This window comes from Solea senegalensis, linkage group LG16, assembly GCF_019176455.1.
Source record: "Solea senegalensis isolate Sse05_10M linkage group LG16, IFAPA_SoseM_1, whole genome shotgun sequence".
Taxonomy (NCBI): Eukaryota; Metazoa; Chordata; class Actinopteri; order Pleuronectiformes; family Soleidae; genus Solea; species Solea senegalensis.
The window spans coordinates 9176642-9193070 of record NC_058036.1 but is presented as its reverse complement, the minus strand read 5'-3'; the positions used below and the strand labels follow the sequence as shown (position 1 = coordinate 9193070).

The 16429-nt window shown below is 38.3% G+C and overlaps 2 protein-coding genes across 2 annotated transcripts; one reads left to right on the top strand and one right to left on the bottom strand.

Moving 5' to 3' along the window:
- Positions 1–88: 88 nt before the first annotated feature.
- fam241a (family with sequence similarity 241 member A) lies at positions 89–5318 on the top strand. The gene is made up of 2 exons (XM_044048201.1): positions 89–325; positions 1953–5318. Exons 1-2 carry the CDS (start codon positions 89–91, stop codon positions 2244–2246), a joined length of 531 nt encoding a protein of 176 aa, XP_043904136.1. The 3' UTR covers positions 2247–5318.
- Positions 5319–6580: 1262 nt separating this feature from the next.
- LOC122782413 (jnk1/mapk8 associated membrane protein) lies at positions 6581–13476 on the bottom strand. Its single transcript, XM_044046727.1, has 7 exons — positions 13405–13476; positions 12546–12625; positions 11701–11855; positions 11228–11434; positions 10396–10577; positions 9391–9467; positions 6581–8540 (listed from the first exon to the last, which is right to left on the bottom strand). The coding sequence occupies exons 1-7, from the start codon at positions 13406–13408 to the stop codon at positions 8322–8324; spliced, it is 924 nt and encodes a 307-aa protein (XP_043902662.1). The 5' UTR covers positions 13409–13476; the 3' UTR covers positions 6581–8321.
- Positions 13477–16429: the final 2953 nt, after the last annotated feature.

The following is a 16429-nucleotide window of genomic DNA, read 5'->3' as shown; positions in this document are numbered from 1 at the left end:
TGTTTATTGACGCACTATCAATCTATCTATTCACTTTCAGCAAAAATGGCTTTTATTTTGAAACGAGTCCTTGCGCTATTGTACCGTAATGCCTAGTGTAGACCCGCAAAATAAAGTGTCGGTTTGTTGTTTCGACCGTCACAGCTGTCAGTGTCTCTTCCTTATGCTAAAAATGTCCACTGTAACGCTGCCGGGAAACGACCAGCATGTCTTTCATCGACGTGACTTTGAGGAGCCACCGTCAGTGAACCGGAGAGGAGGCGGACACTCTGCTCTGCCGGTCCCCGGTGCTAGGCAGCCCACACTCCAACACCAGCGACACCAGGTAACTGCGGCGACATGACATAGCAGAGCAGAGTTATGCTAACCTAGCTGTTCGAGCACGGGACACGCGTGAAACAAAGTGTCAAATCGTTTTTAAACTCCATTAAGACATCCTGCAATCGAGTGTTTGAAGTAATACAGACGCCAATAAAGACCATGGTACAAATAAATTAGGCTAAATTGGACCATGTCGTATTTACCTGTAATAACTTACTGCACGGGGAAGCTGAGCTGCGGTCTGTGTTCATATATCATTACATGTGTAATAAGAAGAGCATTATGCAATAGTTACTGACCATACTGAGCATTAACATTCCATTCAGAGTGATGAGATCATATGTTGACATGTCATATGATGATGATATGTTCTCTTTTTGCGTCCTTAGATCTAATCACAGAAACTACATTCCTTAGCTGCACACAATACTTAACACTGATCATCACATGATTTCGTATTCAAATGCATTTAATCGTATTTCATGTTACAGCAGTGTGAGCTTTGACACTCTCTCTCTCTCCAGGGCATCTGCAGGCTCTTAATAAAAAATGATGAACGTTACTATTACAAAGTTCTAAAGTTTTGTCATTCTTATTTCATTTTGGGGGAAATGTTTGTATTCATGTTACATTGTAATTTATTTATTTATTTATTTATTTCGGTCATGACATTTAGATCACTCATCACATAACAGTGCAGTTCACACAATATACATAACCGACAGGGAATGCGGGAGAAGCAAAGCTTAACTAGTCCCGCCCCCATTATCATCATACATTTCGTTTCCTTTTTTTTTTTATGACATTTTGACAAAGAAAACATGTTTCAGCATCCGATAGAACTCAGAGATATAGTCTAGCTCTAGACAGTCAACTCAGACTCCATGTGTGTTTATTCATGTGTCCATGATGTTCCGTCGCGCGTGACATTCTCGACTTGTTGCCTGGCATATTCAATAATAAAACTACAAAACGGAAAGAACATGGAACCAGTAACTACTAACGTTAATTGTAGCCTGTTCTGAATTCATCGTTGCACAGCTAGTTAACAGTGAGGGGAAGTATTTTTATGATAATAATAAATGATTTAGTATTTGTAACAGTGAGTTAGCATCTACAAAGATAACTTGGCTTCTACAAAGAACACCTAATGTTATACTAAACAGATACTTAAAATAAATGAGCTATATTAAGTTACTCGCCTTGCACTGAGATGTGATCTCACCAGGTCCGGAAACGAAACTAGGCAACAAACACCATGGAGTCCAATCTGCAGCAGCACTTTGCATTTTATCTTATGATGTCATCACATTGTTTCAATGACAGCATTTTACATTATTTTAAAAATACCAAAATCATCAAGTATTTTGATTCAAAATATGAATGCATTTTCATTGTATAAAAAAATACAAATGACCAAATAATTGTAGTTGAAATACAGATGTTAAATACATATACCAGATGTACTAACTATCCTTGTTGATGGCACCCTTTTAAATTGAACTTGCTGAAATACTGCAGATACACTGTCTCTCTTGCTCTTTTACTAGTTAGAGTTAGATGTTCTTCTCTTTTAATGGGCTGCAACAGGCAAGAAGAATCTGTTCATTATTAGAACTTTGTCTCCACAGGGCAATGTTAGACGGACACGACCTGGACCACCCAGTGACCCCAGTGCTGCGTGGCCCCGTGTGGACGATCCCACCACACGGCCTCAGCTAGATGACTGTGAGCGCATGGGGACTCTGTTCGGGATGCTCAACAAGTGCCTGCGGGGGATGGGCTTCAGCCAGATGTACTTTGGGGACAAGATAGTGGAGCCAGTGGTGATCGTCTTCTTCTGGCTGCTGCTTTGGTTTCTGGGTATTCAGGCTCTGGGCCTGGTGGGAGCTCTGTGCATCATCATCATCTACATCCAGAAGTAATGAGAATGGACTACCAGTGGAGCCTGGTCTTTTCTTTTGCTTCATTACTTCTATACAAAGGCAGGATATTATGATTGGAACATGCAGTGGGTGTGTGCTTTTAGTGAGGCAGCTTTGTGAACAGCGCTGTGCTGCTCTGGTTTAGTGGCCGATGGACAGGAAGCAGGTTCACTCGTCCTCTTCTGTCTCATTAAGCAGAGGTGGAGCTGTTGTCCTGCCACTGCTGACTCGGCAGAATGGTGTCATGTGATTTGAAGCAAGGGGAACAAACCCCTTGACATGGTTTGTTTGTGTTCTCGAGTCAAAGGCTACAAAAGTGAAAGCCAAGAATCAAAATGCTCAGGATATAAAATTGTCTCCGTAAGGATCCTTTCACTTTAAAATACGGTACATCACTTAAAGCAGCACTGTCTTTTTTACTCACCTCAGTTCAGCGTTGCTCTTGAACTTCCTGAGCCTAAATGTGGCAGTTTCAGTCTCTGACAATCATAAAAGGAAGGTGCCGTAGTTTTTTCTTTTCTTTTTTGGCTTTATTGATAAATTTCCATAATTAGCTTTCAGCATCATGTCATCATTTTTACAAAAAAATCATTTAATCAGTTGTAGTTTCAACCTGATCTTTGAGCTTTTTAAATCTTAAAAAAATCATTATAATTATATATAATATTATAATTATTATTATATTTTTAATTATCATCATTTACAGGTTCGAGAAACACACGAAAAACATTTTATGGACCAAACAAGATTAATCGAGAAAATAATCCATAGATTAATGGATAATCACTAGTTGCAGCTCTACGTAGCCAAATTGATTTTTGAGTTTTTGGCTCACATGTTAATCACAATCTTCCCGCTAAGGTTGGAAATGAATCTTAGCTCCTACACACTCACTAAAGTGAAATAGTGCAAGGACAGAGGTTCAGGTGCAGAGTGTCAACGACAGAATCGCCATCAAAAAAGATGCATAGTGTTGCTTTAATGTGATTGTGCAAGCACATCAGTAATATAACTGATAATAATAACGACCCATCATTAAAGGGATAGACTGGGATTTTTGAAGTAGAGGTGCGTGTACACTGTGATTATGTCGTCTCCCTCTGACAAAAACAGAACACAGGAGTCTACTGCTGCCTCCATCAGTAAGTCTGTGGTCCCCTTTACACCTGGCATTAGGACGCGTTTTCTGTTACTGGATACAGATCAGACGCCGCTTTCACGGTAACATTTTAATGCTGTGTGTAAAGGGGGCCTGGGTTATATAAACTAACACTAACTGCAATATGCCACAGTGAAGCAACATGCGACACAATAGGAAGAAAGCAACAAGGCCAGTTCTAACTGTGTCACTTTATGATCTTTCACAGCAAAGGTGCACTGCAGACGTGTTAAAGTGATAAAGACTGAAGAAGACATTGGTATTATATCAAGATCACAGTTTGAAACAATGCAATTGTATCCTATTGTTAAGTTATGAAGCCATGACTATAAAAAAAATATCTTCAAAAATATATCTGTCAGAAAAATGTGGTTCAACGACGTGATTCAAATACTTGCTGATCGAGGCAGAAATCCTGGACTATCCCTTTAATTACAAGCGTACATCGTGTGTTCTTGTGAAACTATGCTGCAAAATGTTTACATGTCATACACTGGGGATTTATGATGAGTCACATTGATGGAAAGATGGGAAATAAGTTGGCACAAAACAGAACTTTTTTTAAATGTGTTAAATGGATACAAGCTCCTTATGTTGTTTGCTTTTAGTATAAAATGTATCAGACATGTGTCATGTAGGAAAATCTTGGTTCGCACTGGGCGGGTTCATACTTAAAACTGTCAGGATATGAATCTTTCATATACCGTAAGACCGGCACATAAAACTGAAGTGCATGCTAAAGAAGTAGCTGTGGAAGTAATAGCAGGTGCAGAGTGGAGTGTTCTTAGAGGCGTCAACACAAGCAATTTACTCCAACACCTTAGCAGAAAACATGTGTTGGAGTGCTAAAGAGATTATGCAGTTAACTCACTCATGTTCATGCATGAAAATAACACTTCTCTGTCATCATCTTGTTAAACCCTGTAGCGAGCCAGGGGTTTGTGATGGTGTAGCTAACTCTCACTGGACTGTGGATCAGTGGAAATTACATCTGGATTTGAATGTGAATGGGATTTGTTTGATGTACCAACTGAGAATGAACATTGTTGACTTTTACTGTGTGAAATGAACGCTCGGGTTTGCCACTTTTACCCGGCTGTCAGCAAAATACACTGGATGTTGTTTTGAGTTTTTTTTGTAAAATGATGAAATGCCTATAGTCTGAATAACAGTTGAACGAAGGTGTCTTATCCGGTCACTCCGTTTTATCCGAGTGGGATTAACATGAAGACCAAAGATATACTTTCTGTCTGACATATACTGCATTTGTTGTGCACGTCCTCAGAAATTCATATAACATATTGAAAATATGCAACACTATAAACACTGTCTGGGCTGTCCATCATTCATTACTTATTTTAATCAAATCCAAACTTATTATTATAATAATACTATGTATCCACAAGCTTTTACTACTGTTATCATGTAGTTGCTGTAAGTTTTGTCCACGAGAGAGCAAATGTTGCCTCACATGCAATCTCTTCCACCATGTACTGCAGAAACATATCACATGTGTGTTTCCAGGCAAGTATATCTCTGAAGTGCTGAAGTTGAACAAACACGCTCACATTTATCATATCTATAGAATTACGTTTGCTCGTAGACTGAGCGTTCTGTTGCATCTGAATGTATATTAGGAAGCTGGATGAAGGAATGTTGATCCATTGAATGTGTAACAGTGTGGGAGTAGGTGAAGGGGAGGAGTTTACTTTGATTTGACCTTTGATGGTAAATACAGTTTCAGGTATGTTTTTGCAGCCAAACATGTTTTACGTCTGTTGTTGTTTATTTTGTACTAATGTTTACATCATGTAGTCCTGTCACTGATTTTTGGGGTTGAACTAGAGCAGAGGGAGACGGGTCTCTTTGTGCTGAGTATCATGCACATGATTAAAAATGGTTTGTTCACAAAACGCATGTCTTTGGCATTATGTTATTATTAATTATTATTTTCATTTATTTTGTATTACTATCAGTATATACAGTAGTCATAACTGAAGGGTTGGGGTACCCCTGAGCAAAGTACCCTATCCTCATTGCTCATTGTTAAGTGGACACTCTAAATTGGGGGACCACACCCACTCTTCTGACCTTGTGCTGGTCCTATGACCAGATACACAGGAGGGTTGCATCAGGAAAGACATCCGGTGTAAAAATCTGCCAAATCAAATATGTGGGTCATCCACTACAGTTGTCATGAACATGTGTTCTGGGTTTAAAACTGGGTATTGTTCCATATGAATCACATTTTAAAATCAACCTGTGTCGATACACGACTTAAAGAAATAGATTTAGCAGTTTTCATATGTGAACTCCAGAAAACATTATTTAGCAGCTATAGATGAACCTGATGTTGATATATTTGTGTTTCAATTCAATTCAGTTTTATTTGTATCGTGCCAAATCAACATACATATTCTCAAGGCACTGTAAGGCCGTACGGGAGACCTTACCTGAGTTTAGAGTTTAGTCTCAACTGGAACGCGGTGAACTTGGGAGTGATGTCATTCCCAGTTCCAACTTCCGATGTAAATGGAACACAGCATGACCGGTTACATTACTAGTTATCCTGCTGGCATGCAAAACATTCTGGGATACGGTTGGCGGAGTATCTGCCCAATGTGTTCGAACTTCTTGCTGTGACGCAACAATACTAGCCACTACACCGCCGTGTGAGTCATAATGGCGAAACCCCATGCTGCACATCTTTGAGTCTGGTTGTCAGAGAGTTTTTTCTCTTGTGCCTGTTGAGAAAAACTGTTGGCTTTCTCAGTCAATAACACTCTACATGGTATTATGTGACAGCATGTCTGCGGCTATGAATAAACAGTACTGTGTGTACCGATCGACTGTGAAACAAATATCACGTGCTGTACGAGGTGCTATTTGTGTGTATGGCGATGCCATGTCAGGGTTGCTCCAAGGTTGGAACAAATTATTTTTAAATTTTAAGTATTTTAGTCCGTATACAGCATTTTAAAAGTGTTGTTGTTTACAGTTTTGTCCATTATCAAGAAGTAGGGTAGGCATTAATCTGGGATAGGTCAGTTATCCTTTCTGAATATAGCCTATATGAATTACCATGAGAGATTAATAAAGTCTTGTTAAAACCTGCAGCTCAATCTTTTCAGTCACTCTATAAATATGATTTACAGTCACGCATGATCAATCTGGATGGATGTTATTCTTATTTTATTTGTGACGGAGTCGACTCAACAGACTCACTCTGCATGAACCAAATCCAACTGAACATCAACACACTGATATTCACATATAGCATTCACATATGTACAATATTACACGTCATTGTCCAAGAAAACCATTGGAGGGATTACAGCAAAATAAACAGCACAAGACACATATACAATAATATAAAAGGTAGAGTTCTTTATGAGGCATTGTTGTTCAATAATTACATAATACAATTTCACATAAACCAAGTGATCCGAGTAAGATCAACATTTCAGAGATTGAATAAAGCGGTTGAAAATGGTCTGAAACTGAAGGATCTGGTCTCATTGAACACTTGTTAACTGATTTGGAGGTAGAAAACATCTGGCTTTAGATATTTTACAAAATTGCTTGATGTGATTTTATACTTGACTTTTCCTGTCTTAAGGAGATTTGTATGTATATTTTTGTAATGGTTGTATCCATGTCATGTCCAGGACACCGTTTAAGAGACTTTTAATCTTAATGAGTTTTAAGGTAAAACATAAATGTGGTTATTGGTCAGTCGCCATCCCACAATGTTACTGAACTGTGAACAAACTGAACAATCAACTACATTTCCTGCAATACTGCCTACTGTAGCTTTAAAAGGGGAATTTCAGGACTGTTTAATCTACATTTATAAATGTGTGTTAAAAAGTTAATAGTGCTTAAAAAGTACTTTTGATCCTATAAGGCAACTGCAATATTTTGCTTTAAGTCCACTAAAAGTTCTTATCCAAGCTAATAAATGGCTATAGTTGTTTTGGAGCAAGTCCGACAACAGCACTAGTACCATTCAGCGCTCACTCTGAATTTGAAATACTATTAAATACTATTCACAAGTACACACACATTTTATAAACATAAAGCTCAGGTTTAAAAGAAATCTCTTTAAGTTCAGTAAGATACACAAATATGCACTAGTTTGTGCTCACATTCCAAAACCACAGACTGCATTGTGTACACTTGAGAAATTCAGCCTATTCCACCTTAACTGCAGTTGATGTCACTTTGTAAACCTTTGGCTTTGTCACATGAAAGTCTGTAGAGATAAAGCATTAAGGTTTTTTTTCCTCATGTCCTTTATCTGTCTAAGTTATGTTATTTCTATCACTTGACACAATTTAAAAGTGTTCCATGTCAGAGAATAAGTCAGACTTCCGTGAGCAGTTCTCACTTTAGTCAAAGTCATTTTTCATGGGGTCTCCCCTCAACTGCAACATGTGTGTGACGTGGTTTAGAGATCTTTCAATGATGTCAACAGGTAAAAAGATCAAGAAACTACCGTCAAAATGAAACCTACAAATGTTGTGGTGTGTTTCATTTGTAGTCAGAACTCCAACGAACTTGGATTTCCAACTCCGCCACGGGACTCCAAGACCAAACGAGCACTGATATTTAACCACGTCTGTTTCACTGTAAATCACTTGTACACATAGTACTGTTCTTAATTTAATGCTAGCCATGTTGCTACCTAGCATTGCAATTGACTGGTATTGCTAACGCTAGTTAACAATGGCTAGCCTGAGATACATTTGCAGCCCTGTTTTTTTTTCAGACTTCACTCCCAGTTCTGTAAATGGAACGCATCCTTTTTATCCACCTGACCTGAACTTAAAGTTAAATAATGAGCAGACGTGTACTAAGCTTCTGATGTTGTCATTATAGCTTTACAGCATGTACAACTGGGACCAAAGGCAAGCTCAGTGTCCATTGCTGCCCTCAGACAGGATGCGACTTGGCTCAGTGAACTTTGCGGTGACAATATAGAAGAGGGCGGGGCCAGGCACGAGGGCTAACAGCGGCAGGTCCTGCTCCAGCTTGTCCAGTCGGGAGATGGAGATGATCCCGTAGGCGTGGAGCAGCCAGTGGCTGAACAACACCACCAGACGCTTCTTCTTGGCCACCAGGGTTTTAAAAGACTGTGAATGAGAACACAACAGTGAGGTTAGGATTCATTTACACCGAGATGTGTGTTTTTTTTTTTAAATAATAAAATGCAATGACAAGGTAGTACATTTCGATTTCATTAATAAACGTTTTTAACTTGAGATGGACTGACACAATGTGTAACTACACAACTACACTCTCTTAAAAATCAGACAATTTCTTTTGACTCTATGCTGAAAACCTGTGATCGTGAGCCGAATCACAACCCGTTCAGCCATATTTCAGTTCACTGACTGAGTCTGCGCTCTGCGTGGGCTTTTTAAATAAAAAAAGAAGTCATACTTGAAAGAAAAATTTGATGGTGAAAATTTGATGGTGAATGGAAAGAAATCTTCAGTATGTTGAAGCACATATGCATACACTCATGTTACTGGTGTTTGTGCCTTACAACCAACAGTGTGTCAATCATTTCAATTTCATCATTATTTTTGAATTATTTATGTTTACCAGAAATTGCCCTTAAGATCCCGAGATTGGCTGCCACCATACAAACACTGCTACTTTTATCGTTAATAGAACTTTTATCAAAAGTCAGTCATCAGATCATTTTTATTATTTAACGGTGTGCCCAAAATACCATGTAGAGTGTTACCACTTGGTATTGCTCACATAAGCCAACAATGCCTAGCCTGAACTCGGGGATGATGTCACTCCCAATGTAAACGGAGAGTATCATGAGAACCAGCCTGAGACAAGATTGAGACAAGGTCGCTTTCTCTTACTCTCTCAGCCCTGACGATGTGTCAGTAGGTGAACTTTAACTTGAAGGACTGTCAAAGTATAAAAGTAAAAAAAACATCCTATTGAAATGTGTGTTGTTACCTGTATCTCAGAGGCAGACATGTAAACAGCCAGAGTGACCAAAGACAGCACCAGCATGATGTAGGGAAATGCATAGTCTGAAAAGACAAACACCGTCACTCAGTGCTGCACAGATATCACACACTTTTTGCTTCCATTCACTACGTGGTGTGAATAATATTGGCATGTCTGCATATAGCTAGAGCTGCAACTAACCATTATTTTCATAATCGATTAATCTGTCGGTTAGTTTCACAGTTTATCAGGGCAATCGTTTGGTCCATAAAATGTCAGAAAATATTTAAAAAAAATGCTGATTAGTGTCAAACCTGGAAATGATGACATTCACAAATGTCTTGTTTTTTCCACAAACCAAAATGATTCAGTTTTTTCAGATTTCTTTGTTATATGGAGCAAAGAAACCAGAAAATATTCACATATAAGAAACTGAAACACATAATCGACAATTAATTCAGTAATCGATTAATCTAGTAATGTTTCAGCTGTATGTTTCTTGCTATATGCAGACTATGCACAGATCTGTGCCGCTGGTAAATTGCCATGGGAACAATACACAACTCCTGACGTGGACATCCCGGGGGTGTGTGTTTATAGCGTGTGTGTGTGTTTTTTTCTTCTTCTTATGTGTTGTTCAGTCAAAGTTACAATTCATTTTATATCAAATATTTAGAAGTGATATAAAGTAGCAATAATTGTGCAGAAGTCACAAAATAGACATAGAACTGTGACATATTTCCAAATTTCACAAATTCAATCCAAATTTAAACATTTAGTACTCCATCAGATTGCCTAGGTTGTGCTAGAAAAAAAAGGATATAAGACACTCTATATTGCACATTCTTATGGACTTGTACATACGGTACGTTTAAACATAGTAATGGGAAAAAAACAGCCTAAATGCTGTGTGTTCTAAGGGTTAAAACATTTATATGCTTAAAAAATGATAACGCGTGGTTGGTGTTTTCGTGGCATAACCAAGAAAACATGGGTTGGGGGTGAACTCACAGAGCAGTCCTCCTCCCACAGCCTGCAGCACAGTGAGGATGGGGAAGAAGTATAGAGCAGCATAGATGCTCTTGAAGCGGTCTGATTTGCCCAGACCACAGGCTATCTTCTTCACCAACAGGGGGCGCAGGAGCATCATCAGCACCAAGCAGAATGCATAGTAGATCAAAACAATGGTGTATCTGAGGAACAAACAATAGAAAAGGGCAGTATTATAGAGCTTGTCCCAGAGGTGCATTACAGACTTACAGATATCAGATAAAGGAAATTGTCAAATGAATATATTCACATTTAAGAAGCTGAAAAATCAGAAAGCTTGTATTAATTATTACAAAAACCGAATAATTGAAATCAAAATAGTTGATGATTCATTTAGTAATCGTTTCACTGCCATTTTTTTGGTACATGTTAATTTTAGTTTAGTTGAAGAAAACACGCCACGATGTGGGGGCACATACAGTTAGATGGTGTGACATTTAAAGAATTCATGAAGAAAAGTTTCTTGGAGTGGTAATAGTTGATAAACAAATGTAAATAAATAAATGTTGCCACTACAATGGTAAAAACTTTCTACATTTCTATATGGAGTGTCCAAGCATGTTCAAACATATGGTTTACATGAGGTAAACATACATTATTTATATCGTTTACGAACATGTAAATGTGTATAGGTGTGGGTATGCTCACTTGTATACACTCTATGTAGCGATTTGTAAATAAGCATTACTATGAGCAATTAATAGTGATACTAAATAGTGTAGAAGAGTCCGACTCCTTTTCAGGCATGTTTTCTTTCGTTTGTTTGTTTATCATCATTCATTCATGAACTCACAGTGGGTAGACGGCCTCCTGCGTGCAGTGTATTGTGTTGATGTAGTCTGGACTAGGGTTGTACAGCATGGTGTACCAGTCTGAGAGCATCTGGACTCCACAGGAACGGATAGTGAGCTTCCCCACCGGCTCTATGACCAGCAGAGTGACCACAGCTGACACACTGCACTCCAACATGGCTGTGATGTGCTGCAGGAGAGCACTGGAACTAAACACACAACAAGGAAATATTATAATTCATGGTCCAAATTGATTTAATGCAGCCCGACACATAATATATAGTTATAATGAGTTATTCTACATGTCAACAAAATTCAGCGCACTTGAGTCCAGCATTTTGATTCAGTACCTGAATACAACTTTCTTAACGAGTATTAATGACATTCAGCAGTCATCAGTAGAATGAACAGTCTGAACAGAGTATATGGGAAACTAGAACCTATTTAAAACATGGACATTGTGTGTGACCCCCACCTCTTTTTCCCCGAGTACCACTCAATGAAGAACCAATGTAGAACTAGAGGCAACATGGCCATGAATCCCAGATAGAGCCAGTCGTAGAGTTCAGGTGACTCAGTGCAGCGTTGGCATATCTTCTGGAGGTTGGCCCGCTCTCCACGAGGGCACACCTGATAGGACCAGAGACATTACACAGAAGAGTCAGACCACTTGATCATGTCGAACAGAAACGTCCATAACACCAATGACAGCAAATTACAACACAACTACCCACTTCCTGCCAGAACCCAAAAATCTGCTTTATAACAACCCAACCTGAAAGCACGTCTGTGTTGTTGACCTTATGCAAGTCACAATTTGCATCATTTGTGACTGATGGACACACACACACACACACACACACACACAAAAATACCACTCTCTGAGAAATAATAGTCCAGCAAAGTTCTGGTTTGTTCTGTCATTGGGGTCGTTTTGTGCGTGAGTGTGGCTCTTGTGATGGCAAAATGAACAGACGGAATTCTGTGTTTCCAATACACTGACCGCCACCTCTGATTCTCTCACACATACACACAGACTAACTGAATACAGTAGACCACACTACATTGTCAGGTATGACAATGCAGCATTTATAAAAACAACAACAAAAACAGTGTTCAGGAATCGGTCAGGTTGTGTGCGGCATGGAACAAGACATCCCACACCTACTTGGGGTTGTTTGCGATATTTAGAAACTTAAATTCGCTGACCTGTTCACTCTGTTTAGTGAAAACTCCAAGTTCACGATGTTGAATACACAATGTCTTGATAACAAGTTTATGAATTCCACTTGATGGAACCTGATGTTGTTTAGTACTCACCCCACATTCTCCCTCCACAGATCCATTGACCGTCATCCTGCCACAGTAGAGGCCTGGACATGTTGAGCTTATGGCCACAGCTGTAACAACATACAGCCATTATAAATAACAGTCACCAAAGACAAATGTGTGGCAACACAAGCACTTTCTTACAAGTCATTGACTGATGTAAATGTAATCACATATGATTCAAAAATAGTTCGTGAAAATGTATCATTTAAAATGACATATTAATTTAAACGCTAGGAAAAATGAGCTGTTAAGGTCCACAATAAGTACATGTCATGAGAGTAATTGGGGGTATTAGCAAGCGTTCTGTCAGTCATGTCTTATGTTGTTTTCATACTGGTACATACAGATGACGATGGTTGTTTATTTAAATAAGTTAGGTACGGTGTTAGGGGCCTTTTCTGCATGGAGTTAGCAAGTTCTCCTCGTCAGTGCGGGTTCTCCAATTTCCTTCCACAGTCCACAAAACATGCAGATTTTGGGATTAGGGCAAAGTGGACACTCTAAATTGACCGTAGGTGAGAGTGTGAGAGATGGTGGTTGGTAGGCCTTGTGATGGACTGCCGACCTATCCCCAGCATTTCGCTCTATGTCAGCTGAGATCGGCACCAGTGCCCCCCGCGAATTTATTGTGGAGGATAAAGCGGTAAAAGATGGATGGACGGTACGGTGTTTCATATTATAGAGGTTTTAGTATAGTGCAGGAGGATGCGTTTAGCTAGCTTCACGGGTAGCTAGTATCGTAGTACCAAACGGTACCAAACAATAATGTGGGGCAGCATTATTAACGTAACAAGAATATAGTTATTTTAACCGCGCCACTACTGTCATGGAAAAAAAAATTACTTACCCATTTTGGGTCAATTCAGCTTGAAATCAACCTCCTCTCCTCTGTGTTTTCATTCGTTACTTAAACCGGAAGTGAAAGAAAATAAAGTCACACACACAGGAAGTATTCATTTATTTTATTTTTCCTATTCTGTTGAATTTATCAAGCACATCTTAAATGTGTATTACCATCTACTGGACTGGATGTATGATTGCGAACTTCGAACGTACCTTTTAACTTTTCCCTTTCTTCCCGTTTGTGTGTCCTATGTTGACAAAGGATAAGTATAGTTTTTTCCCCTTATAGTTCCTGCTCTGCAGAGTGTTCCTATTACATTTCGACTTCTCTCTCCTCCTGAGTGGTTATTGTATATCTTATTGAAAAACCTTTAGCCCCTGAGTTAAGTCAAGTCCTGGCAGCCATGTTTTCAGTGGGATTGTGCCTCCACGTCTCTTGGTCCCAGAGGTATGGATGGTAAAGTCAGTGTCTGTGCTTCATATAACCACACTTCAAAACTGAACTATCCATTTAACAAAATCACTATAAACAAAGTGCCACTCACTGAATTCAGAGAGAAAAATCATACAATTCTCCATTCACATACACAAACAATAAAAAACAATCACCACAGTGTTTCTACTGGATAACTAACCAATACTGTTACAAAGCAACCATGAGCCTGTTGTATTGTGTTCTTTATGAGTTTAAAATCAGAAAATATTTTATTTTGTTACATTTAAAACAAATTAAATGTGGACTTTGAGAATACAGAGACGGAACCAGAGGAATAATATTGGGGGATGAATATTTCAAATTAGGCAAAGTAAAATAACCTGCAAAACCCAGACAACACACTCAGCACTCCACATCCGAGCAGTCGACAGAAAATTCCCTCTCATCACAAAGGATCCAACTCTCCACCTGCATAAGTCTAGTATAAAGTCCAAGAAAATATTTTACCACAACTCCTTCATTCACACTGTCATGTACATGTTAATGCAGGTAACACCCCTTCAATAACATACAGTATAAGCAGAGTAGCCTAGCACCATCTACTGGCCATAGGCTGCTATAGCACACAAATGTCACTGAATCACCTTCACTGGCCACACAGATCCACATCAAATGTCCTCCAGGGAACATGAAGGAGGTTTACCTCTGCTGGGGTACTCTTTAAAGTGAAAATATGATGGTTTCAGTGGAGCAGTGATAAGTAATTAAGGAGCTCATTTGCAAAAACTAATAAGTACAACAAAGGGGAAAAGTGCTTTTTTATATATTAGGTTTACAGTTTACAGTATAAAACAAGTTATTTTGCTAAAATGAGTATTTATTTATATTGTGTTCTGTCTGTCTGTGATTATCTGCCAGGCTTTTTCTCTGATCTTATTAATATTTAATAAGTTAAAGTCATCTTTTTTTTACGAATCTCTTCATAGGTTTTCATTATAAGCTGCTGTTTGCTTGGTGACACACTTCCTCTCCATTTTTGCATCAGTAAATCAGTGATTGACCCCAGGGTCAACTTCAAAGAGACATAAATGTGAATTTACCAGGATTACACCTAGATTGACCAAGCCCCACCTCCTCATCCTGGTTTGATGTTGGATATTTGTGTTCCTAAGTCAGGATGAACTTAGAAGCATAGGTTAAGTCCTACTTTCTAACATTTGCCAGATATCTTAATTCTACTTTCATGCAACAGGCCCCAGTTTGTTTACTTGCCTGTTTTTGTGTGTGTGTGTGTGTGTGTGTGTGTGTGTGTGTGTGTGTGCGTGTATGTCAGTCTGTTTCTCTCGCTTCTCTATTTGGTTTCAGTTTGGTTTGACAAAGAGGGTTAACATAGTGATTTTAAAAGGGATGGGAAAACAAGTAAATTCAATATTTATTTAGAATTTTGAATTATTTGGTTTTTTAAACAAATTATTTATTTAGAATTTTGAATGATTAGATTTTTTAAACAAATCTTTTATTTATTTCAACATTTAAATAATTCTAAACTAAAAACTAAAATCAAACCAAAACAATGCCAATAAGAGTGATAGATCATCTTTGTGTGTTATGTTCATAAAAATGTACCAATAACCCTACATTGATATCATATTTCTACTTTTGCTAATGATCAATGAAAAATTATAAATTGTAAAATGTCTCTGCTGTAAACATCATGAGACAGAGAAGAGAAGCTTCACTGATGGATTCCATGCCACCATGCATCATATGTGTAACCTTTACGGTAATGATTTTCTGTGTTTGCATATTCCATTCTTTGCATCACATGTTTACTAGTAAGGTACTATTAATTTAGTGTAGCAGATTTTTATTTACTTCTGAAATATAAATCACAATTTTGTCTACATGTGCCCTTGTTGGCCTAGAAGGTCGAATTCATGAGTCATATGGTAGAAAAGAAAAGGATAAAAGGGGGTGATGTAATGTATGATTTATTGTGATTTATGATGTGTTGATTACATTGTTTAAATTCTTTGTATCAGTCTTGTGGTTATATTAACAATTGATTGTGTGTTTTTGTTAAAGGGACATTTTTTTCCATTCATGCCAAATGAACTCCCTGGGTTAAGTGTATTTGATTCATAGTTAAGTGTATTTAAGGGGTTTGGTGGGGCAGAGGACTCGACTATGCAGTCCTACCGAAGGTTAGCTCTAGGTATCAGCAGAGAAAGGCCTCCAAACCCGTTTAAATACCTTAACTCTGGTATTCACAGGCAGACTGATGGAGGATGCCCAACTATAAACTATCTTCTTGTTCATGTTTGGCATTGTCTCAGTTCTCCTCAGATCTGAGCTGCTTCCAATAAAGCTTTTCAACTTAATTCATCTCTGACTCCAGAAACTCCATCCTTGTCAGCTCACCTGATAATCAAATCTCCACAATACACATGCCACAAGTGACCAATCAGTAAAGTTTGGTTCCAAATCAGTAATAGTACATTAGTATTCTAATAAATATTCTGCATCACTTTTTAAAACTTAATATAACTGTCAAAAGAGAAGTAATTCCTATGTCTTAAAGACATTTAAACAT

Excerpts from the sequence above, each read along its gene's own strand:
- fam241a (XM_044048201.1), top strand. The coding sequence starts at position 89 with ATGCCTAGTGTAGACCCGCAAAATAAAGTGTCGGTTTGTTGTTTCGAC. Across the intron at positions 326-1,952 it reads TCCAACACCAGCGACACCAG|GGCAATGTTAGACGGACACG; the intron begins GTAACTGCGGCG and ends TTGTCTCCACAG.
- LOC122782413 (XM_044046727.1), bottom strand. Across the intron at positions 9,468-10,395 it reads TGTGGGAGGAGGACTGCTCT|ACTATGCATTTCCCTACATC; the intron begins GTGAGTTCACCC and ends TTGTCTTTTCAG. Across the intron at positions 8,541-9,390 it reads TGTCTGCCTCTGAGATACAG|TCTTTTAAAACCCTGGTGGC; the intron begins GTAACAACACAC and ends TCTCATTCACAG.